The 25,147-nt window shown below is 42.1% G+C and overlaps 1 protein-coding gene across 3 annotated transcripts in view; it reads left to right on the top strand.

Moving 5' to 3' along the window:
- RGS6 (regulator of G protein signaling 6) overlaps positions 1–25,147 on the top strand; it is a 258,312-nt gene that overhangs the window by 194,798 nt on the left and 38,367 nt on the right. For all 3 annotated transcript variants that reach the window (XM_054276395.1, XM_054276396.1, XM_054276397.1), the window contains 8 exons: positions 2,351–2,427; positions 5,302–5,383; positions 5,880–5,954; positions 7,291–7,389; positions 8,429–8,490; positions 12,928–13,038; positions 16,344–16,469; positions 24,024–24,210. In XM_054276395.1, the coding sequence (XP_054132370.1) occupies positions 2,351–2,427; positions 5,302–5,383; positions 5,880–5,954; positions 7,291–7,389; positions 8,429–8,490; positions 12,928–13,038; positions 16,344–16,469; positions 24,024–24,210 (819 nt within the window). The remainder of the gene's footprint in view (positions 1–2,350; positions 2,428–5,301; positions 5,384–5,879; positions 5,955–7,290; positions 7,390–8,428; positions 8,491–12,927; positions 13,039–16,343; positions 16,470–24,023; positions 24,211–25,147) is intronic.

Below are 25,147 nucleotides of genomic sequence, written 5' to 3'. Positions count from 1 at the left end.
GAATACCAGCAGTGTAGTGCTCTGAGCAGCTAAACTTTTCTGTCATGTTGACTTTCTTCTGTTTACTGGCTCAACAGTGTAATAGCAGAATTTTATACATGGAGTTTTTTGTTAGAGGGTTTGTTTGTGAAGCTGGACATACATGGTCATGGTTATTACAATGAAAACATCTATGTTGCATATACTTTAGAGTGGGATTTTTTGGGGTTTTTTTTCCAAGACTGAAATTTTTCCTTCTTCCTTACCTTCTACATTTTGGAACATTTGTGCACGTGGAGAGATATGCCATTTGGTCGAGTGCAAAGCATGCAACAATTGCCACTTACCTAGTTTGCCCTGGAAATGCATTCCGACTTCCCAAGAGTTCTAATCTCAAACAAGCACAAAGGAAGGAATTTAACAACCTGCATGCACTTACATGTCCTTTTGCTGAGTTTTTTCTTCTGCATATTGTTGATTTCATTATTAAAACATTAAAATTGCTCACATCCAACCAATTAAGTGTAAGTACTCCAAAGATCCACCATAAAGCCACAAAAGGCTGTTCAGCAGTGCACATACTCCCACACACATGCAGTCAGGCTTTGGCTAAGTACTTTTGCACATTGTTGCCTACTGAGAGTAGCAATGCTCCAGTGATGGTAAATAATTAGATCTTGGCAGTATCTCATTTTTCTGGTGAATATTACATTGCACAATTAGAGGTTACTTCTGCATTCAAACTTTGTTCTCTTAATTAGAGACGTTCAGAAAAGAATGGCACCAACTCTTCCTAAGCATTATGGGAGCTGAAGCAGATCCAGCAAGGGATGTAAGCTCAGCACAAGTGAGAGAAATAGGTTTGCAGGAGTGAGAAGCAGTGCTTCTCATACCTTTGGAGATGCAGCATGAGAATGCTTCTCCATAGATATCAGCAGTGACCTGGAGCTTCAAGAGAATGGAATTTCATTTTTAGGTTCTGCTTGCAGCATTTACAGACAGTCCCCCAGCCCACATTTACGCTGATTAGAGCAGGACTCTTGATTATATGATTGAGCTTGTATAGTTGCATTCAGGTTTTTTATAATTGGTCAAACATAAGCACAATTCAAATATAGCTTCTGTTGGTGATGTTTCATTGGCTTCAGCATATTTACTCCAGAGGGCCCATGTGAACATAATTTAAAATTAAATAAAAATAATGAAAAAACTACCCACAAAAATTTGTATTGCAGATAATTACAAGTTGTTGTTCTTTGTAGCCACAGTTAAGGAAATCATCACATTCAGTACAGCTGTAAATCATTTGTTTAACTGCTTTCCTCCGTATGTACAGACTGAAGCTGTTACATGGAGTTGGTGGTAAAAGGGCCAAGCTTTATGCCTTTAAACTGCCATGTTATACAAGAGTTTAAAGTAACTAGAAGGAAGATTTCTTCTTGTATTGAAATGCATGTGCCTGAAAAAGTTTATTGAAGTAAAGTTGATAAGTATAAAGAGAACAAGAATAGAACTACAAATGTTTGTTTTCAATGTAAATTTGAAATTGTTAAACCAGCTGTAATGGAGAAAAGTGTCCTGTTAATTGTCGAAGTCCTCCTTTCTTGGGGAGGTTGTGGAAATGCAACTTCAGGGTGCAATTTAAGCCTGAAATTCCAGCCATATTCTGAGTTTAACCTTAAGCTGTGATGAAGCCATATCCACATCCAAATGTTCAGATCCCTACACTCCCTGGAATGGGTCTGGACCAGAGCTGTTACTTCAGGTGTAGAGCAAAACTGCGTCTGGAGCCATTCTTTGCAGTAACTGTGTTCATTGTTCAGACAAACAAGCTATTTCCTTTTGTGAATCATCCTGGCAATCCCCAGCCTTCAATACTATGCAGGTGCATAATGCTCTCAGCAGTGATCAGGACTGAGCAAAGCAGGGGACCTCAGGCTTTGCACCTTCACAAAAGCCTGAAGAGAAGAGAACAGTGCAGAGGGGAGGGAAAGTGAGGATGAGAGGGAAACGTGCAGCTGGCAGCCATCTGCTATCAGAAATGAAAGTCATCAGCTTCACAAAGCTTCTCAGTGTTATCTTTTGGGAACAAGTCCATAATTTTTTTCATGCTAGAGCACAAGCTGTCTTCATCACACTCCATTACTTATCCCTGGCAGGTCCCTTTGGGTTGCAGCCCAAAAAGATGTGTTACAGCCTTGCTTTGTCTGCACTATAGTTCACCTGAAACCAACACTGACTTCCATGTCTTTAGTTTCTCAGTTAAAAAAAAAAAAAGAATAAAATAAATATCCACCATGCTAAATGTACTCTCAAGCAATTGTTGTAATTACAGAAATTAGTTGTTCTTACTATTTTCATCTTTTGACAGGAAAACTTAGCAAGACTTCAGAGAGCGTTTGCAAGAAAGTGGGAATTCATCTTCATGCAAGCAGAGGCCCAAGTGAAGTGAGTAATCCTGGAGCACTGAATTGCACCAGTATTTAGAGCTGTGAAGGGAAGGGGATTCTAAACAGATAAAACTTCTTTGTCAAAATCTTTACTGGGACTAAGCTCAGAAGGTGTTGGTGAATTTTAATCACTGACAGACTAGAAACAGTAGAGAGCCAATTCTGAAGATCTGTGCCAGAAACTGAAAGATGGGTTTAATTATCTGCACATGGAAACACTGCTCTGGAGCTCCTAAGCCTGTATTCACCATGGGAGTTGGGTAATTTGCAAGCCTATTGTGCTTCTACGGTTGTGGAGTATTTTTGTTTTGTATGAATGGAAAGAACAGAATGTTTTCATCTGTCTGTGTTACTCTATGCTTCCAGAGTATTTCTGAGTCTAAAAAATACTGTCACTTTCATGTGATTATAAGGGTGGTATTTACAACAGGTATTTCTTCTCATCTTCCCTTGTGAAAGCAGTGTGAAGCCTCTTTATATTTTGAGTGTGTTTTCATTACTGCTGTTAAATGGATATGGTCTAGGGTTTGTGTATTATTGTCTACAAACTAATACCTAAACTCTGAGTGTCCATTTTGTGCCTGCCATTGTCACTTACAAAATGTAAAGATTGGTGAAGATGACACATGAGAACACCAGTACTGAAATGGTTCCATTGGAAGGAATTTGCACTTTCAGCATTAGATGCTAAAAAGTTACGGAATATAATTTCTTGAAGGTGTATGTCTTGAGGTATATGTCTCTTTGATTAACCCTTTGGAATTTTGATAAATTCTTTGCTTAATAACATTGCAATTATGTACCATTTAAATATATGGTAATTATCTTTTAATCTGCAGGGTAATTAAGGGATTTTTTTTCCAACCAGAATAGCAGTGTTCCATTTGGAAGAGAAAATTAGAACTTAGGGTAGCAATTGTACTTTCAGTTACTTAAAGGCTATTGCCAAGACTAAAAAAAAAAAGTGTAAGTCAAAACAAAAGTCTGCATTCTATCTAAAACAGATAATTATCACCTAAGAAATAAATGTAAATATCAGACTCATTGTGATCACTATTGGTTATTCATCTTTTCTTCATTCTGTTTTCTTTGAGGCATAAGCATGAACTGGCCACTATCAACTTTTTTGCTGGCGAGTTTCAGCTTCTTGGTCCACAGTTCATGTGATGGTTCAGTCTTCGGGTTTCCAGAAAGGCAGGGATGGAATTCACATTGTAATTCACATTAACTAAAAGTTTAACTAGAAAAGGGAGGAAAAACATCAAAAATACCTGAAAACATTCCTCCTGCTTACCAACTTTGCTTTGTTTTCCATGTTTTTGCTTGCATACAGGATTCCCATTGCTATATCCACATTGCTTCAAAAATTCCAGCCATAGAGCATCTAACTGCTTTGGGTCTTCATAGTTTAAAATGTGAAATACTGAGTTATCTCTAAGTCTGGAGATAGGAGCTGACAATCTGGGTTGAGCACAAAGTGTCGATGAAGAGAATTCGTGAAGCCTCCAGAGAGTCCCTTCAATTTGTGTGTGCTGTGAGATTGGAATAGGCTTCGCCTTCTGCCTTGGCCTGATGTGAAGGACTCATTCAGAAAAGTAGTTTTGGGCTGGGTGTCCTCAGCACAGTACAGCAGGGACAGAGCTTGTGCCAGAGTTTATTTCTCATCTCTGCCTTGCAAGGGGAAAATCAGCTAGTGATGCCAAACTGTGGAGAATTTTGCCTTTTTCTGGGGAGGGCTGCTCAGGGAGAAAACCATCAGTTTTTCTCCCCTGATTCCTATCTTCTTGGTACATTTCTAGCACAGACTTAGCCAAGGGGCACTGCCCCCCAAAAACAAAAACAGATGGGAGAGAACCTGGTGGTCAGAAATCACAGCTGGCCTGGGTTTCTTTCCTAACCCCTTTGATTCTCCTGGTGGCAGCCAGTGGGAACCCAGCACGGGGACACAGAGCTTTACTCAGCCGTGCTCCGAAGTGGAGGCATGGAGGCTGTTCTCCTTCCATGTGCTTCTTTCCATCCCTCTGCAGGTAGATCTTGCAAGCTGGTGCTGACTTTGTGCTCATATGTAAAGCTGAGTGAGGTTCCAGATGTCACTTGCTCACTGCTGCCAAGATTTGCTTTGAGCAACCTCTGGTGGCCTTTGGGCTGTGTGCTTTCAGTGAGTTGGTCCACTGGCCGCATCAGGGCTGGAATTACAGCGTTCCTGTTGTGCCAGCCCAGTCATGTCTCTCTGGGGTGGGTGCTGGTTTGTAGGAGCCATGCAGCAAGCTTACCTTTGGTCACCTGTGCTGTTACCCCTTGCTCTGCCAGCATGGGGGCACGCCGACAGAGGCAGTGTTTGAGTTGAAAACTCTAAGGAGGATTGGCCACAAGTGCTGCCCATGCTGTTGCTGCTGGAAATGTCTGGGATAGATACTCCTTTGCAATCTGTATTCATTGAGTGGTGCTGCTGGGGCATTTGGGTGCAATGGATTCTCTGGATGGTGACCTCAGTTCAGCATCAGCCAGGCACCTCACCTGGAGCAAACAGGTCCTGGTGGCTTTCCTGACACAGACAAAACTACAAACTTTCCCAGCCTGTCAAATAAGAGTACAGGACCAGGGTACCAGGAAAGGTTTTCCTCACCAGATGAAAAACAGCTGTTAAATTTTTCCACATTAATAGGAAAATCTTTTTTTGATCCATGTTGGAGTAAACATCAGTGTTATTTTGTTCATGGTATGTGCCCGTGCAAGTGCAACATCACTGTACAAAAAAAGTTGATTTCTGAAATTTTTTGTCTTGGGGTTAAGAACCACAGCTAGGAACTATATCAAAGAAGAAAGCATGACTTGTACATTGACTCATACTCACTTATGCTTTTGTTTTCAGAATCGACAGAAAAAAGGATAAAACAGAAAGAAAGATTTTGGACAGCCAGGAAAGAGCATTCTGGGATGTGCACAGGCCTGTGGTAAAACTATTTTTGAATGAAGAGACTTTCCAGGTTTTGACAGGAGAAGTTTTATTAGTAGTAAATGCTTTATGCACAAAAACATTGCCCTTACAGTCACCACATTGATTTTCCTTGCAGTTCCCAATGCACCAAGTGTCTGCTAGATTATGTGAGACGTTCTGGACTTCTGTACCTATGGAACTGTTGATTTAGAAATACGTGAAAAATACAAACTTTGAAAATTATCTACTGGGCTTATGAAAGAAAAGCAGCTTACTCAGTTTGTCTCAGACTTCCTAGCAAAAGCTCCCCACTGTTAGCTATTTCCTTTTGGTGCCAAAGTTAGGAGTAAGTGGATTGAATGCTGACATAGCATCCTTGGGTATATGCAGTCTCTTGTTTAGCAAGAGTAACACAGACCTCAAGAAAGAGTTTTGGACAAGTATATTTTATAAAGGTAAGGTAGCATGAAGATTCTTAACAGAGGAATAACACAGTTACCATCTCTTTTCAGCCAGGCTGTGTGAACACCACAGAAATGGACATTAGAAAGTGTCGCCGTATGAAAAACCCACAAAAAGTGAAAAAGGTCAGTTTGAGTTCCTCATTTTGGTTTTTTCTTGTTTGGAGTTAGTTTGGTTCACTGTTTTTATTTTCTTTTCATGTAAATCATACTTGACACCTACTGTATATGAGACTTACCCAAGAGGAGCAAAAAAAAAAGTATTTTGATAATACGAGTTATATTTTGTTTCCTTGGTGAATTTATTATTTCAGTTTTACCAGCATAGTTGTACTGACTTGATGGGTGATGGGTAGAGCTGAGAAGGGCATTAAGGATCTCTGTGTCCCAAATGTCTGATGGCTCTGCCCTCCCATGAAATTAAATGGAATTGGCAAAAATACCTAGGTCCCTTTTTAAGAAATTATCTGGGCACAGAAAATGAGATGTTTACCTGCCTTAATAATTTCAAAGACTGGATCATTAGTAACCTGGGTGTCTTTGACTTCCAGCAAGTTTGAGCTCTTCTATGCATATGAATTCATAGAATCAATTAGATTGAAGAAAACCATTTAGATCAGTGACTCAAAACCTTAACCTAACCAAGTCCTTCACTAAACCACGTTCCTATCTTCTAAAAAGTTTCAAGAATGGTGACACAACAACTTCTTTGGGCAGCCTTGTTCCAGTGCTTGATAACCATTTCAGAGAAGAATTCTTTCCTAATATCTAAGCCTCTCTTGGCACAGCTTCAGGCTGTTTCTTCTTATCACTTGTTATGTTTTTGGACAGAACACTGGACTCCTGAACTTCCATAAGTAGTTAAACTGCAGCAGAGCTATTCACATGTCTATTAGAAACTTTACTGAAAAGCAAAAGCACTAAATGAAAGGGCAAATGGTATTACTTTCAGTGCAGGTGTCTATCCTGAAAATGAATGGCTACAGGTCTGGCTACAGGTTTCTGTTTAGAGAAGTTCATATAACCTATTGACTTGACCTGGTTAAGCACTTTCTTCAATATGTAGTTTTACATCAAGAAATTAAATCAAGTGAAAGACAGTGGCATAGAATTAGGTTCAAGTATTTCCTTTTACTACTTGGTTCACCCCAGTGACAGCTCCCAGTGTTCATCCTTGCAAGTGTTAGTGCACACAGCCTTCAGAGCTCCTAAAAATTATCATCTGCATTTAACCATTTAAAACAAACTCTTCTCTTAACACACCTACAGGCCTTCCAAGTGCAGACATCAGCAAGAATGGTCTGATCTGTAAATATTGCTTGGGGCTGAATAATTACCTGTGTGGATATAAACAGTAGGAAATTGCTGGCTTGTTACCTTACTGCTTTGCATACTGCACCATTCCTCCTTGTGTAACCGAAAAATGCTGTAACCCTTTGGTTTGTTCCTTGGTTCCTCACAGTCAGTGTATGGGGTTACAGAGGAGTCTCAGCCCCAAAGCCCCGTACACCTGCCCTCCCAGCCGGTGCGCAAAACGACAAAAGAGGATTTCCGGAAGCAGGTAAGTAGGTGGCTGTATGGCAACTCTTCTGAGAACTGCTCCCAGAAAAAAGCCTAGAAAGGTATTGAGATACCAGCAAAACCAGTTCTATGCTTTACGTGTCCTTGATCCTCACATACTTATCCTTAATTCTCACTTATGTTAAGTGTTATAAGTATTCATTGGGCAGTGTGGTTGTATGGTGATACGTATTATGAGTGACTCTGACCTTTGAAACTGCTTTTATTGTCTGTGGACCAGACACAGGCAATAAGGCAATAATTCCAGTTCACTGAGGATGTCTGAAAAGTGGACAGTGACAAAGGCAGTGTAGCTGGGCACAGGCTTGGCATGAGTGGTGAGGAAAGGCGTCGTTCAGTGCATGACTGTTAGACTGTACAGTCAGGGCTTTTAGGAAACCAGGAAAAAGTTATTTGGACAATCATGCCAAGGAATGACCAGCCAACTCACACATCCTTGCACTGGCATGAAGAGCTGTCTCTCAAAATTACTTTGATGCAATAAGCAGCCCTCACTGAAAGACAAACAGGAATCACTGGATCAGCATTTTACTAATGCATCTTTAAACAAGTTTCTTAAGCAATCAGTTTTTGGGTGGTCTTCTGAGCTAAGCCTGGATGCTACATTCCTTGAGCTTTTTTATCATAGGTTGAAGAACTGGTTCATAGCAGAATGAAAGTGTGCTGTAAAATGTTACTGTTCTTGTGATGCCAGTCAGTAAGAGGAATGGGAGAGGAGAGTGTGTTTGTAAAAAGGAGATCATATTGTACCCTGAGTAGTCCAGGAACCTTGGCCCCAAATATGTGTCTTTTCTACTTTCAGTTATGTCTTCTGAAGCTTCCCCTAGGGATTTGCCTTTGGCAAGGGAGCCTGCTATTGGAAGCAGTTAATAAGCTTCTGATTCCTAGGGAAGGGTCCCATTTCTTTCTGAATTACTTTCCAGCCTTTTGGAAAGAGAAATCAATAGTGTGTTAAGATATTGTCAGTGCATGCTGCAGAACTCATAAATTGTTAATGTCTTTGTCATCTCTCTCCTCAGATAACTTTTCTGAACATGCAGATAGAGAGACATTGTTTAAAGATGTCCAAAGTAGCAGAAAGGTGAGTGTCCCCGTTTTGATGATTTCCCATTCTTTCCTCATCTTCAGTTTGGCATTTCTAGAAACAGATCAGGCAGCAAAATGCAAACCCCCTTTCTGTTCATCAATCCTTTCCCCTCCTTGATCAGCTGTGCTGCTTGGCTGCTTGGCTGCTTGGCTCCTGTACTCACTCTTCTGCCACTGAGCAAAAATAGGTGGGAAAGGAGGACCTGTAATCTGCAAAAGAAAAGAAGAATTCATAAAAGAAAAAACCCTTGTGTGACTTGTTTCCCACCGCTTCACTACCATGTGGTTTATTTTTAGAAAAGTCATTCGTGTCTCAATTTGAAAATACCCTTTTTTCCCCTTTTTGGCCAAATTCTCAGTGCTTATCTCTTGTCAGTCTGGCACAGCTCTGGGGAAGGAGCTGTGTTTGCATTTGTTGTACATGTTGTTCACATCTCTGTTCCTACTGGGGTTCTAGGACCAGTTCCTGCTTCCATTTACATGTATATGAAACCCTTAGAGAAGTACTGGCGTTGTATCTGGGCTACTCAAGGCAGTGTTTCAAGGAGTGGATTTCTAAGAGGCAAATCAAGGCACAATTTGACTTGCAGAATATTTTGTTTTGGTAGAAAAGTATGAATAGGTGAAGAACAAGCTCAAATTTAATTGAGTTTGACAACTCATTTACTTAGGTATTTGTAAGTTATGCACATTTGCAGCGTAGTCACTGAGATGAAGGTAGGGGTAGCCATGCTCTTCAGTGATATCACTTTTAAAGCAAAACTGTGTTAAACATGAAGGATAGGATAAGGGCTGATTCCTTCTAGACAAATAATAGAGGAGTTTTTATTTCAGCAAAGCAAAATGGGAATACCCCATGAAATGTGCTTTGCAGTGCCTGCATCTGTAGTTAGCATGCATGTACTAAACCAGGTAAATTAAATGGTGAGAGGCCCCATGTAAGTTCTTATTTGCTCATCAAGTTTAGCAATTAAAATGAAAATGTATCCCATTAAAGAGAAAATATTCAGAGGTTCCCTGAAATCCTGCATGCAATACATTGTATGATTAAAATGAGCCCATTTATATTTATGTTTTGGGCTTTTGGGTCATTTCAATTAAGAACATGTACTTGTACTTTAAAACCAAAAAAGTTATTGTACTGAATTTATTTACAATGACCTTAATATACTGAGACATTAATAATTTTTCTGGTTTGAAAAGTTTTGTTTTGTTTTTTTTTTCTTTTTTAATTGCTCTCAAGTTGGAGGAGAAAATGTTGCTATCAAAACCTTTGCAAAATAATAACCGGGAGAAAAGTGAATAAAATGAGAACAGTCAAATTACAGAATGCCAGAATAAGCTGAATTGCAGGGGACCCACCAGGATCATCAAGTCCAACCCCTGGCCCTGCACAGGAGAGAGAGCCCCAAGAATCACACCATGTGCCTAAGAGCATTGACCAAACACTTGAACTCTGACAGGATTAGTGCCAGGACTGCTACCCTGTGGAGGCTGTTCCAGAGCCCAGACACCCTCTGGGTGAAGAACCTTATATTTCTAAATGATTATTAATAATTATAAAGAATGAAAATCATGATTGTGATCTTTATTTATGAGGAGGTGTTTGGTTATGTGATGACTTTGAATATTGATTTGAATATTGGCAATATTGATTTGAGAGTCCCGCGACTTGATGTGGGGAGTGGTGGGAAGTGCAGCCTGGATGTGGAGCATTGCAGAGCAGGTAGGAGGGAAGCAGAGAAGCTGATGGGTCCAGTGGCTTTGCAGGGCTAGGGACTGGTGAGGAGGAATGAATACGGATGACCTGACTTGCACAATTGCCTGAAAAAACACCTGTGCAGCCTTGAAAGCCCCATGAAGACATTGATTACAAGCACTAGGAACAAATTTCCTGTGTAAGGAGATGCTGTTATTATCAAATCAATTTTCAGGCTAGACCCTGCTCTTGGGACAGTTTAGGTGACAGTGTGGCAGATCAGAGTACAGGAAATGACTTCTTGGCATCAACAGTCAAGCCTGACAGTGGCACCATCTGCCAATTTTTCAGTATAGCACAAAGGCACTTTCAGAGAGGATGAGAGAAGTAACAAAGAACAAATAAATGAGGAAACACTAGGTCAAACAAGTTATAGGAACAAGATATAAATTGTTTCAATAGTTATAGATCAATTTATTTATGTAATGTATTTATTTTATTTATCAAATGTATTTATTTTACATTAATTCACACTATTCTTGGGATAGCCTTTGTCTGTCAGTAGAGGAAGGCTCTCCAAAGGATATCTCCAGCTTCTGTGAGATAAAATGCTTGCTGCTAAAGATTTTCTTCCCTTTCCTCCCTGTTCTGCTTCCAGGAGTAGATCTGTACCAACTGTGGGAACAGGCATCCCTCAGCTGCTCCACATACCTTGGAAAGTGTCTTTCTTCCACATCCTTTCTCCCCACTTGGGACCTGTGCACTGTCAGTTTTAACCACTGAGCTTTGAGAACTGTTGAGCAAAACTATCAATATATTCTACCTATTGTTTTCCCTGACTGCATTGCACGGTGTTAGTACAATTTCATTAGAAACAGCATCACCGAAATGCCTGGGGAAAAATGAGCATCTTCCTACCAGAAGCAATCTCAGTTCCCTAGATGAAAATTTGTGCTATTCTTTCAGCTTCTCATCAAAGTTCCTTGAAGGCTCAGCAGGCCCCCTTGATTGAGAGGCAGTTGGGTTCTCAATGCAAGCTCCACACCCTTCAGTCAACTGTTCCTACCACTTCTTCTACTGGGTATTCAGTTTATCACCCAAAAGGCCAGGTTTGCATTTTGACTAAAATGCTTTCCCTTAGGAGTCCCCTGCCTCTAGCCTCCTGTAGACAATGAGGCAATGATTCTGCTGCTGCCATTATACTGAATCAGCAGAATGTACTTAGAAATTCCCCCTTGTTTCATTTTTGTTTTTTCCCTCTTTCTTTTTTGCTAGTACTTGTACTGGCACCTCTGATGTCTTCTTATTATTTTATTAGGAGCAATTCAGGTTTCACAGCAGATATCTCCTGATTGATCCTTTTTGGCTTTCTTTTCTTTTTTAACCAACCCTCTCTTTCATTGATGTGTAAGGGACTGCTGCTGCTCTGTGAAATTGGACGCTGCTCCCTCCTCCAACCCTTGACCCACAGCAGTCATGAAATGTAATTAATGAAATGAGATGAGACAGCCCCCAGTGCCCTAAGGGGCAATGGGAACCTGCTGTGGTTACAAAAGTGTATGATTTTAATGCCTCATGATAAGAGCTAGCACAAACAAAAAGAAATAATTACTATAGAGCAGTTCAGGGAAACTTTCTGCCTTTTATGGCCCTTTGTTTGCAGGGTTTTTTCATTTGCCTGCCTTTTTGAGATGTGAAGGACCAGAGGTAAAGTTTAGTGTGGACAATCACAGTGCAAGTACATTGGTTGTTCAGTATGATGAGACATAATTGACTTAGTTAATTACTTGGCAGACGTAGGCAAAAAATTAAGTGCCTTAGAGTATTTCCAGTATAGACTAGAAGAAATGTCTTTTGATTTATTTCGTGTTTTCTGTCTTTCTTTTGTAAAAATGCACCCCTAGCCCCAACCCCAGTGGAATTCCTGAATCATTTATGCAAGCAGACACAGTTCTTTCACCAGAAAGCTCTTTGAATCTCATCCTAGTGAGGATTAGAGGCTCTGTGCCTTAACTGACTCACCATGAAGCAAGCCAGTGTAAAGGCTAGGAGTTTTTCCAACGTGCATATTATTTACTATTCTCTAAGTTAATTATTACTGTTGAAGTATTTTACAATAGTGCTGTTAGACTAAATACTATACCAACATAACTAAAAAATTATCTATAGGCAAAGCTTTGCTGTTTAGGACTATGATCCTCCAAAGATTTAAGCATATTCTTAGCTGCAGCCCATGACCCTGTTTAGGTGAGTTTCTCATAGTACATAAATTTATGTGGGTGCACAAGTTTGCAAAAATGAAAAGGATGGGAGGCAATAGTAACATGCAGCAAATGAATGGGATGACACATACATCATATACCTCCCATGGCTCTCTGGGGGAAGTCCTGCCATAGTAATCCAGTTGTTGCCTCATCAGGTTTTTTGGGGGCATCTCAACAGAGACAAGCTGGAGGAAAATGCTGCTGTTGAGGAAAATACTGCAGTGAGCTGGTGGGTGTTTGCAGAGAAATCCTTGCATGCATCATCCCTGGGAAAAGGGTCTCCTGTGATTGCTAGGAAATTGACTAATGCCTATAAATAAAAAGAACCACACACAAAAACAAAACAAAAAACCACCACCAAAAAACCCCAAACAAACAGGATAAAAAGAAAAGCTGTACTTTTCTGACATGTGACTATGCATTCAAACCCTTTCTTTATTCTTTTTTTTCCTTTTTTTTTCCCTGCCAGTTTAATAGCCTACACGGAGCAGTATGTGGAATATGACCCCTTTATAACTCCTGCTGAGCCTTCCAATCCCTGGATAAGTGATGATGCAGCACTGTGGGACATTGAAATGAGGTAAAAATTAATTGGTAGTTTTAACTAATGTGAGAGTTGTCTTGCCATTTTCTTTATATGCTCTTAACACTGCCCTGTTTGGAAAGGAAGTTGTATGTCTGTACTACACGATTCAAGAACATAGCTAAAATTTATCACTGGTATCTGTGAATTATTCAGCCCTTCCACTTTTATATGGCTTGATGTATGGGACTCTGTAAGTCAGGTAATGGATGTTCTCATACCTGTTGAGTACATGCACAGACTCAGGTCTAGGAGCCTAAAGATGTAGGATACTGCTAAGACAAACTTGTTCCAGCACATCTTCAGTTTGTTCCAGCAAATCACATTTGACCCTTGGGAGCCTACTCTTCCCAGCGGCAATGCTCCAGCCCCGCTCTTGTCATGGAATCCCATGAAAAATGCTGCTGGGAAAATGGGATGAGTTATAAGTGGTGGCCATTGCTGCTGTCCAGAGTGAGTTTGGCACAGAAGAATGTAGCTCACATGTGATGTGTGAGACTTGGCAGGTCAGAATTGTAATAGGTTGGGTTTGGGCCTCACCTGTTGGTGAACAAGCTGGCTTGTCTCTGTTATGGTGTCAAATAGATGGAAAGAGGGAGGAATGTCTGGAGGATATTCAATGTCTTGCACCTCAGAGAGTTTTCTCAACCCCACCCCACCCCCCCCCCCCCAAAAAAAAAAAACCAAACAAACAAGCAGAACACTGCAGCAGAGATCATGTTTTGCCCATGTGATGCTGGTGCAAGGGAACTCTGGGCTATGTTTGTGTCTCTTGCCCTCACAGGCTATCCACAATCCTTGTAAAGGGGCTCGAATTGTCCTGCCTGCCTGCCACTATGCCTGATAGCTCCCACAGCAAATTTGAATGAAATGCCCCATATTACCTTCACTACCCAATCACATCCTGTGGCCAACAACTGCAAGGGCTCAGCAGCTACTCCAGTGTTTAGTTGCTGCCATTTGGCACCAAATCTGGAGTTCACTTTAGCAAATTTTTGATAAGAGAATGCCAAATCTAATCCTATATGTTCTTGAATAATAATTTAGAGGTGTTATTGCCTAAGAAAACTGATTCATGGAGAATCAGTGTTCCAGGAAAAGAACAAGATTTTTCCCCATTTAAAAGCCAAGTAGTTTGGGATGTGAAAGTTGTTTTCACCTGCTTCTCTGGTAGCCAGAGAAATCCATTATTTTCCTAACCTCTGCCCCTCTTCACATAATTTTAGTATTTGTTTTTTTTTTTCTTAGCTAGTTTCTCTCATTTTGTCCATCCTCCCTAGTAGGACTAGTACCACATACAGCCCTTGCAAAATACTGCTCTGTAGAAGCCCTCACCCGCAAGGTAATCCAGGCCTCCATTATTTCTGCATCTGTTGACGTAGCTGCAAATCCCAGAAAAGCTGTCTGTGTCCCTGAAGAATACAATTAACCTGATGTCACAGCCTTATAGGAATTTAAAATAAATGCTTGGCTTCTGCTATGATTTCAGAGTTAAGGAAGGTGATTTTCCTGCAGGTGAAAAAGAGAAAGCTGTAGTGTGGGGAGATGGAAAAACAAACAGCTATGTATTTCCATTTTATTCTCTATTGTAAAAAAACTAACTGCATCTGCATCTAGTTGCAACTTGCATGAATAATTAAATGATCTCCAAGATCCCCTTGTGTTGCCTGCAAAGCTGTTTCCTCAGTTAGGAGGGCAGAGTCCTTGTGCAGGAAAACAAAGAGCCTCTGACTGCCAGTGGCAAGGCTGGCTGCTGAGTATGGGCAGCCCTGTGGCACTGGAGTTCATCCTCCATGGCAATCAGGACTCAGGAAATGACGCGGAAAGCATTCTGTTTTAGACAGCACTTTGGCCTTTTTTTGTGTGTGCCAGAACGTTGTGTAGCTGCAAGAAGAGCAGGTACAGATCTCTGGATTCAGCAGGAAATTCCCTGAGCTTAGATTGTGCATGGCTCTGCACAAGCATGGCTTTTGTGTCCCGATGGCCAGGCTGGTTTGTGTAACAGGTAGGCTGGATCTGCACCTTTGTCTGCAGCACTGCTGGCTCCTGAGGGAGCGCAGGAGGAGCCAGCCCAAGTGTGCTGCTCCTCGAGTGAGGACATGCCTATCAATTTTGCTTAGCCTTTACACCAAGAGAAAATGAAAGCAGGCATTTTATTTACCCCTTTGGCTTATTTGTCTTCAGCACAGATCGCCACTGTCCCCTAAGGCTCCATGATTAGGAATCGCTGTGGACATGAGGAGACACATAGTTTAATAGATATGTACTGTTAACAATGGCTCTGCTGTCACACATGGGAGCAGCTGAGCTGTGTTCTAATGGTTGTCTCATACTATGACGCCATCACACCAGAAGCTTTCAAACACTTTGTGAGCCCAGATTATGCTCTGATGCAGGCTGTCTCATAGGATCCTCGTTGTGATTTCCAGGCCAGGCACCACCTCTGCCCATAGGCATCTCTGCAACATGTCTGGCAATTCAAACAACAGCTTATGTAAGTTGGCTGTGTTAAGAAATAATTAAGGAGGAAGGTTGCTGGTGATTTTGGGTGCCTCTGCATCTCAGTGTCCCAGCTGAGATAGAAAATAAAAGTCTGATTATCATGGAGTAGGAGGAAGATGTTTTTTAGTCTTCTGAGACTTAGGCATGCAAAAATCAGAGGCACTAAAAAATGAAAGACCACAAACCAGTAATCATTTTAGATAGTTTGCCTGCACTGCTTCTTAGTGGAACTGCTTTTCTAATGCAAATGTGGATCTGAAAATCTGAAGCCAGTTCCAAGTGACCAGGTAGTACTGTGTGGGACACAAGGAAATGCTCTGGAGCCCACCAGTGACCCAGGGAACATTGCTGGGAAATTTTTATCTTGATGCATAAGAAATCCTAAGGTACATTTGAGGAGATATGCAAGAAGTGCATAATGGTATGGTATTAATAGAAATGGTATATCCATTTAGGCATGGTATGCTGTTCTTCCAAATGAAACCTACCAGAAATTGCATTGAAAAGAATATCATTCACATTCTCTCTTATGTCACCATGTATGTAGCACCCAAATAGCATCCTTTAATGATTCAAATGATGTAACGATTTAAAGTCCTCCAGTTGCTTTAATGTTGATCCTGGTCTTTATAGGCTTTTTTTTGTTATTTGCTGACCTGTATTTCTGAAAAATCTTGATAAAAAAACAACATCTCATCTAATAATCTTCTTCCCTTCACTTAGCAGAAACAGCAGCAGCTGCTCAGACAGCAGGCAGAGATGCACATTCCATCTGTTTTTCCCCTTCTCTCTCCAAACAGCAAAGAACCTAGTCAGCAGCGTGTGAAAAGATGGGGTTTCTCCATGGATGAGGTGCTGAAGGACCCAGTAGGACGAGACCAGTTCCTTCGTTTCCTGGAATCAGAGTTCAGCTCAGAAAACCTCAGGTGAAACCTTTTCGGACTTGACTAAATGAATGGTCCTGATCCTATTCTCTTGTATAGGTGAAATGCAATGTTTGGTGTGTCTGGAACTGCTAAAAACACCCATTTGCATAAAGATGAGAATGGCAGGGTCTGGCCCATAGCACTGCTACAGACACCTATACTAGACCTATGTGAGTAATCTCAGAAGCAGTTTAGCAGAGCCAGTGTTGTCAGGTATCTTCTGTGTGCAAGGGCTTGCAGACTTGCATGATGTGATGAGATGCAGCACATTGCTCCTGAGCCCCCTAACAAGATGTAGTATTTACATGTGTCTGTATGGGCAGGGCTTGTGGTAGGGAAACAGTATGGATGTCGTGTGGCTATGAACTTTGCAGTTCTTAGTTGCAGTCAGGTTTGCAACAACTACTTTTAATTCTGGCATGTGCTAACTATCCAACAGCATATCTCACCTTAGCAGGACTCTCTGTGTGGGGATTGTGAGTACCTGACTTCTCAAGTTGTGAAGAAGTCAGAACTTCTGTTATGAAACATTACGTATTTATGCACATGATCCTACATCAGGCTGAGAGCCAGTAAACCCCACTTTTTTACTGAATAACACTACAGAGGTGCTGTAGTGGTGCTGTGGCTGTGTCTCAGCACAAGAAGGGGTAAAGGGACAGGTTCTAGGTTCTTGTGGGGTTTTTTGGGGCAGTCATGTTCCAGAAGGCTAAGTGAGCATTTGCAGGGAAGGCCAGAGAAGCTTGCAGGTTCACTGACAGAACTGTGCCTGCTCTTGGGCTGAGCAAGTCAGTCCAGCTTTGGCCTGTGGTTGTAGTGAGCAGGCTTGATGTTCTCTATTTTTCCAGCAGATAAGAACCTGACTGCACTGCCTTTTTTAGTTATGGTTTTTTCATTCTATTTCACTTAGAAAATAAAATACATTACTAAAGCATGTGAACAATTGTCACTATAGTGCAGCTGACTAACCTGCAAGACCTGAAAGAGGAATTCCCCAGAAAGTGATTTTTAATGACATTGGAACTTACCATCCTATTTATCAGGTTTCCCTGTCCAAGGAAGAAGTACAGAAAGCATGCCAGCAGCAAAACAGTGAAAACTCAATGCACTTTATTGTTTTGAAAAATCCGAAAGATAACCTGTAAGAAAACAAGGGAGTGTTACTAATTACACAAATGAGCTTGAAATTTTATTGCTAAACAGGTACTGAACTTGCATATGCTTACTGCAGTTATGTGCAGCAGCACTCATTTGCAATTAAATTGTAGTGATGAAGTGCAAAATTAATATACTGAATTAAAATACTCTTCAAATTAGTGCTCTGAAATTAATCTGGAGTTGTGCTAATGAAATCCAGCAGGTTTTATGACTTAGCTCTCTCCCCCATGTTCATCCTACTGCAACAAATGGAGAAAGTTTGATTATGAGGAGGCAAACTTGTACCTTTCTTGGTCAGTCAGAGCTGCTCCTCCTGCTGATGCACATTCTCTTTGATTTTGAGATGTAGTGAAGGGAGCTGGCAAAATCAGTGGGCTGGCATGGGCAGGTTAAATCCTGCCTCCTTTGTGGAAGACATTGGCATGATTCTTAATATGGGAACTTTGCTATCATTCTTATGGTATCATTATGATGGTATTGCCTTACGTGGTATTCTGATCTCATATTGGATACATTAGCAAGCCTGCTTAAAGCCTTAAATAAAAGGATGCAAAGGCAGAAATATTAATGAAAAAACTGGAATAGAGTGAATTATTAGCAGTGATGCTTGAGAGAAGAAGGGTTCAGGTGAGGCAGAGAAAGCTCCTTAATTCTCACTAGGAATATGTACCAAAAAAAGAAAGTAACTGCTCGATGCTTACGCATGCAAGCAAAATCTAAGTTACACTCAACAGCAAAGTTGGGATCTGCCTCATGTAAGCCAACAGCTCAGAAGCACATGCTTTCTTTTTATGAAATATCCTTTTAGAGAGGGAGAAGAGAAGCTGAAGAGGAATCAGTGAGTCACCTGAGAAGAATTTGTTTCAGCTTTAAGTGGAAACAAAACTAAAAGCACCTAAATTACACTAGAAAGCATCCATCTCTTGTTATCATAAACCTGGAGAGACTGATTCAAATGAGTGCATGGCAGACAACTACAGTAAAATGACACACATCCCACCCAAACCCTGGGAAGGTGTAAGAAAATTTCTGAGAGCACAGCACTTAGCACCTTGCTAGAAAGTAACATACAGATTAACAAAAGTTAATCTTCTCTGAACTCTCTTCCCAGTAACTACCCAGAGATCTTGGAACTGTTGCAGTAGGGATGTATTATCTCTTGGGAGTGCCAGTAGGATCTTGGGAGTATCTTTAGGATTAACACTGGCCAGAGCCCTATAAACTGTTGAATTTAAGGCAGATAATATGTTGAATTTAAGGAAGATCTGAGAAATTGACTGCTGGAAAACCTAGAAATTCATGGTAGCACTAGAAAAGATTTTGTGAAGTGTGTGCTTGAGAATGTCTTAAAATGAATGTAATTCAGCAATCCAGCAAGGGGACCAAATTCAGCTCTCATACCTTGTGGTGCAAGTCCCAAATCACAGGGCTGATGGTGGTGGGGCATTTCCATCTCTTCCTAGCTGAGAAAAATTGGTCCCAGTGGGGGCCTTGGGTGAGGCACTGCCAGAGATAGCAGCAGACTAGACTCGATGACCTCCCAGATCACCTTCCAGCTGTGTGTCTGTGTTCTAATAAACTTGCAGGATCTTGTCCACCAGTCTCCTGGGCTCGGCTGAGCCCTGTAACTTATTTATTGGCTGTCCATTATTTATGTGGGAGCAGGAAAGCCAGTCAGTTGGTTATATTTCTCTCTGTTTTTATTTTAACTCTTTTCTTTGCTCTGTTTTCTTTCTCCTCTCTGTTGTTATCTTTCATCTACAATTTGTTTTGACTTGGGTGATTTTTGAAGTACCCAAAATGTAGCTGACAAAATGCCAAATTTAAAACAAAATAAATAAGAAAGGATAAGAAAAGAAAGGGCATCAGAAAGTTATTATACATTTTTTATGACCTGGGAACCTTCTGAGACATCTTGAGATTGCTGAGATGTTAATTTAGCTGGTGGATTGAATTTTTTCCCTCCTAACTTTTAAGAGTGTCAGCTGGAAACAGCAAAGTGGGAATATGGAACATGGGAATTTCACCTGAAGGGGAAGGAGGCTGCACACCTGTTTATAGACCTCAGTGGGAAGCATGTGACACTTTGTGGGAATGCACTGTGGAGCTGGCAATGCATGGATGCAGGCGCCCTGGGCCTTATTGCTTGTGAGCATATGTTGAACATGGAGATCGTGGGAAAGGAGTTCTACCTGCAGAAAGTGCTGATAGCTTACATGACTCCTAATGCTTGAAACTTGTTGCCAGGTTCCCCCCCGCCCAGTTTTCATCAGGAAAGGTGAAGTTCAGGCAGGGAGAAGAGCTCATATATGCAGTAAGCACACCGGGCCGCCCCAAAGCTCCGTGTTCCCTAAATTAAGAACGTTCCGCCAGAGCTGGAGGGCAGAGCGGGGCAGTGCCAGGATGGTACGGGCAATGCCAGGCGGTGCGAGGCAGTGCCGGGATGGTGCGGGCTGTGCGGGGCAGTGCCAGGATGGTACGGGCAATGCGGGGCAGAGCCGGGATGGGGCGGGCAGTGCCGGGCCGTGCCGGCAGGCGGCGCCATCGCCCCGCGCTGCGCGGGCCCCTCAGCGGGCCCGGGCAGGGCCTCTCGGCAGCGACAAAAGGGCTGTCCTGGCCCACAGCACTGAAAGGAATTGCAGCAGAAGGAGGGACTTGCACCGTGCACCGCGTGGGAGGGGAGAGGAGAAGGGGAGTGGAGGGGGAGGCCTGCGGGACGCTCGCCCCGTCCCCACCGACACTGCGGTCTCCTTGGCAGGTCCCCAGTGCCCCAGCGTGCAGCTTTGCAGCGTCTGCCAGACCCCAGCTTGCTCGCCAAGGACAGATTTTGTTTGTATTGGCCATACCAAGCTCACCACGCCAAGGATCTGACCACTAAATAACACAAAGATGTGAATACTGCCCCTGTCTGAACTGCATTTTGATTTTTATCAGTTGCTTTCATTCATTTCCTGGCTGAGATGTTCAAAGTTAGTTCTTGGTGAATGGAAGACGGTTTGTGAATGGTTAGAGATGTGAGACTGGAGGGGCATGAGATACTGGCATGGAACCACTGAGGCAAGGAGAGAAGTGTGCTTGGATTCTGACCTCAGATAATCACTTTATGAATTCACTGTCAAGCTAGAGGTGTTGTGTGCACCCCCAAGATGAGGATACAACACTGCCCTTGTCTTGACTGTTGTTCCTCAGTTTCTGGAGTCGTCCATATTTTGCCTCCTGATGAGGATTTAAAATCAATTTTTGTTTTACAGTGTACCTCAGAAGCAGCCACTCCCCTGCTACTCACCCTGTCCTTCCTTAGCAGCCTTTTCACTGGGGGACATCTTTGGACAGCAGTGACCAAGCACCTCTGCAGTGCCCTGGAGGGAGGCAGAGTGCACATGCAGAGGTCCAGGAGCTCTCTGTGCCTTGGGGGAGCTGTGGAGGATAAATGCCATTGTAGGATATCTTCTGCAAGTGACAGCAGTTTAATTACAAGCTGGATGAGGCTGAAATGGTTTTTGCCACTGACAACACTTTAGGACACCATGTTATCAGCCTTCTCCAGTCCTTACATGCTGTTTTATAAAGGACAAAGAACGTGTGATCAATGCTGCTGCTCTCTCTGTGCAGACAGTCCCTGTGCCAGTCCTGCTCTGCTTAAAGGGCACCTGTGGAGAGGACACACAAGGACATCTCCCTTCTCCCCTGCCCTGTGCAAAGGTGTCTGCTGGACATCTGTCTCCTACAGAAAGAGAGGAGGCAATGCAGGATTTTCACCTGACTCCTTGTGAACTTGTGCTTCAGAAATTGCAGGATTCAGGAAGTGCATTTGCACTTTATAATTGAGCAGAATTTCCAGCACAGTCATTGTAGGTTGGCTCCTTTCCTTAGTAGAAATACCTGCTTCTCTCTTGTAAATGCTATAAATCCCATAGGAAGCCCTGCTTATGTGTTGGCTTCAGGGTGATTCCTCATGGTAGAGAATTTGCCTTGGAGTTGAAGCTGTGTGGCTGGGTACCCCTCTTTGATGTTGCTTGATTTTCAGATGCCAGCTATAGTGAATAGCTTTGAAATTTTTACCAAGACAAAACTCCCCTTTGCCTTGAAGAGGACATCCAGCCTTGGGCATGAATTCACAATTGCTTGCAGTAAAAAGAGCTTGTTCTTGTTACTGTCAGGTTGGTCTGGTTGGTTGGTTTTCAGATTGAGCCAAATGGTTATTAAAATGGATGGTGCTCCTGTTCTGGCAAGCTGTCACTTCTCAGCCTTCCCAGCTCTCTCACAAGCGTGCTTTCCCAGCCCGCCTCCCCGGCTCCAGGAGCAGAAGATAAGCCAGGAGAAAAGGTTCTCTCTAGCCAAATGTTTGTCTGAAGTGTCCCAGCTACTCTGGAATGATTAGCATCCTTTCTTCCTATGCGTTTTCTGCGTTCACATGTTCCTATTACATCAGAAATTGAATGCTAAAGTATTTTCAAATAACGAAAACCACATATGGCATCACATTACTGCGCTGTGAGTGCCACCCTGTACTCTCTGCATGCATGTGATAAGTGGGGATGTCACTGCTCAAATGACAAGGCAGGATATCAGGTGCACTAAACTCTCCAAGATGGAAAAGCACCAACCATGCACACTCCTCCACCAACCCCAGATACTCTATTTCAGTTGAAATTCAGTTTTTATTTCAGTAAAATCAAATGTCACCTTGTTGGAACCACAAGTATGTGACTCCAAAGGTACTGATGTAGTGTTGGAGTGTACCCCACTCTGTTTTACTGAGCCTGTCAAGGAAATGGAAAAACAGGAAGGAATACCTTCAAGTGGCTTGGGTGAGTCAGGGCTGTGGCATGAGGCCCCCTAATGGTCGGGAAGAAGCAGCAGACAGGCAAGGAGGATTTAGCCTGGCCTTGCATGTATTGTGGATGTCATTTTCCCCCCAAACTGACTGTTTGCCTCTATTGCAGTTAGGATACCAGGCTAAATGGGGTAGCAGGCTCATTTGTTTGCAATAACACCACTGATTCCAGGGTGTTTAGATACTGCCTGCAGCCATTAAGGAAGCTAGAGTGAGGAACAGCACAGGAGTCACCAGGCTGCTGTCTCTTCCACCCATCCTCACTGCCATTGGGATTTTTGTTTGGGACAGACTCTATCTTCCTCCTTCACCATGGAGGAATATTTGCCTTAGTGGCAGCACACTGAAACCACTGAATCATTTGGGGTGAGAAATCCGGACTTCAGTTACAGTTCAACTGGTTTATAAGGGAGACACAGGATTTTCCAAGTTGTGCAGCTCTTGCAGATGCCCTGAACAAGCAGTGACTCAGACATTCCCTGTCCCCTCTGCACAGTCTGCCCAGCAGAGAGAGTGTATAAGAGCAGTGCCACCTGGACAATGGGCACCTTTGCCAGGGGGTAGGAAAGAGCTGGCTATTGCAGGTGGCTGCAAAGGTACCTTCAGTACCTGTTTGCCCCGTAGCCCTCAGCACTCTCTGTGGAGCACTATTGTGCTTGCTCAACCAGGTTGCAGGGCCAGGTACTCAGGGCAGATACCCTTCAGGGATGTCTTCTTGCTGGAAGATAGAGTTGACCAAAATAAAAGGCTACTGGGCACCATGCATCTTCTGAATTGATCACCTGAAAGAGCATATCTCTTTCAGCAATAAATAAAACTAGCACCAACAACAAAATGTCTTTTCTTTTTCCTAGGATAAAAGACAAAAGACATGCATGTTACTCTTGCAAAATATTCTGTGGTCTTTGTTTTCACAGATCAAGATATGGATTATGTCCTTAGTCATCAAGGGGATTATCTTCTCAGTATTTATGAACTTACTTTAGTCTGTAAGCATAGCCTAGTCAAGGAAATACCCCTGTAAAATAGGAGTATGGCATGACAAGAGTCATCTTTTCTCATGGCATCCATCTGAATGCTGGTCAGTTTACAAGTAAAAAAAATCTCTAAGTGGCATTGCTACAACTTTACACTGGAAATGATATGAATGTTAAGTTTGTTCTTCATTTTAATCCCCTGTGGATGACGAATCCGGCAGGCAGGAATGACCAGCACATTGCAGTGGGGCTGTGGGAGGCAGAGCCTTCTCCTCTCCTCCAGCTGCATAGCTCTGGAGGTTTCCTGTTTGCCTACCTAATCTGACACTTCTGCAGGGGCAGTTGAATAAGAATGTATCACTTCTTAAGGTCAGTGTTCTGGTCTTGGCCAAAATATAAGGGGTTGATATAAAGTACATCCCCTTGAAATCATGCTAACATGGAGAGTCTTCTGTGAATTCTGATAGATGCAGGATTAGGTTCGATGTCTGTTTTAGGACTCTGCCTAGGCTTATTCCCAAAATCTTACCTAGATTTCTGTCTTTTTCTCTTCTCTGCCCTTTTAATTTTTGCCTAGTACAGGTTTTGGTTGGCTGTCCAAGATCTCAAGAAACGACCTTTACAGGATGTGACCACAAGAGTGGAAGAAATCTGGCAAGAGTTTCTAGCTCCTGGGGCCCAAAGTGCTATTAACCTGGATTCCCACAGCTATGAAAAAACAAGCCAAAATGTCAAAGACCCAGGGAGATATACATATGAAGATGCACAGGTTAGTTTTTGGTTTTATGCAACTACTGCTAATGAAACTCTCAGTTTTATTATGATATTCTACTATCACATTGTCACTGCTCACTTGTAAGAAAAAGGAGATGCACAGTTTGAAGTGACTTTGAGGATATCTGTTCAAGCTGGGTAAATGATATTTTCATTGAATCTATCTGTTATAACAGGCTAAGGCTCCTCTGGGAACAAATGTTCCAAAATCTACAAGTCTGCAAGGCGCTGCAAGCTGGAGCCATGTCTCAGAGAAAGCACAGATGAAAAAGTGCTATACAGTTCAGCTTGTCTGTCTGTGCTACCTGTCATCAGTCTGCCATATTTACAGAATGGCCAATGTCAGATCAAAACCCTGGCAAATACCCTTTTTTTAATTTTATTTTTTTATACCTAATTATATCCCCCTGCCAAACCCCAAATGCAGCAGCTCCCTCCAACACAGCTAGAAATTTGTCCACCAGACAATACCTTAGAGTAATGATAGGACAGTAGGCAATGCAATGAGCTTAATCCTTCCTCCTAAGGCTCCAGATTTATCAGGGAAATTTTTACAGATAAACTGTACATGGAAAATGCCTTGAGGAAAACAGATAATTTGAGAAAAACTGCTATAAGCTAGGGTAAAGCTGCATAACCTTCTGGAAAGTGAAAATATAATTTTCTAATTTTTAAAAAAGAAAAATGAAGAAGGGATCATTTGGCAAATATTACTAGGGACACAATGAAAATATATCCTCCTCATAATAATTTTTATTATTTACCAAAAGCAAATGGAAAGAATTCCTGGGTTTGGGGATTTTTTTAATTGGCATTCAAAAGCAATTCTTCAAAATGCTCCACTAACAAAATACTTTCATCTCAGGGGAGATGTTTTGGACCACTTATACAAGGTTAGGCAATGAATTTTTCAAACCAGCATCAAATACTCT

This window comes from Melozone crissalis, unplaced genomic scaffold, assembly GCF_028551555.1.
Source record: "Melozone crissalis strain CALT ecotype California unplaced genomic scaffold, PUWL_Pcris_2 ptg000018l_1, whole genome shotgun sequence".
In the NCBI taxonomy this organism is placed as follows: Eukaryota; Metazoa; Chordata; class Aves; order Passeriformes; family Passerellidae; genus Melozone; species Melozone crissalis.
This window is presented reverse-complemented; position numbering and strand designations above follow the sequence as displayed.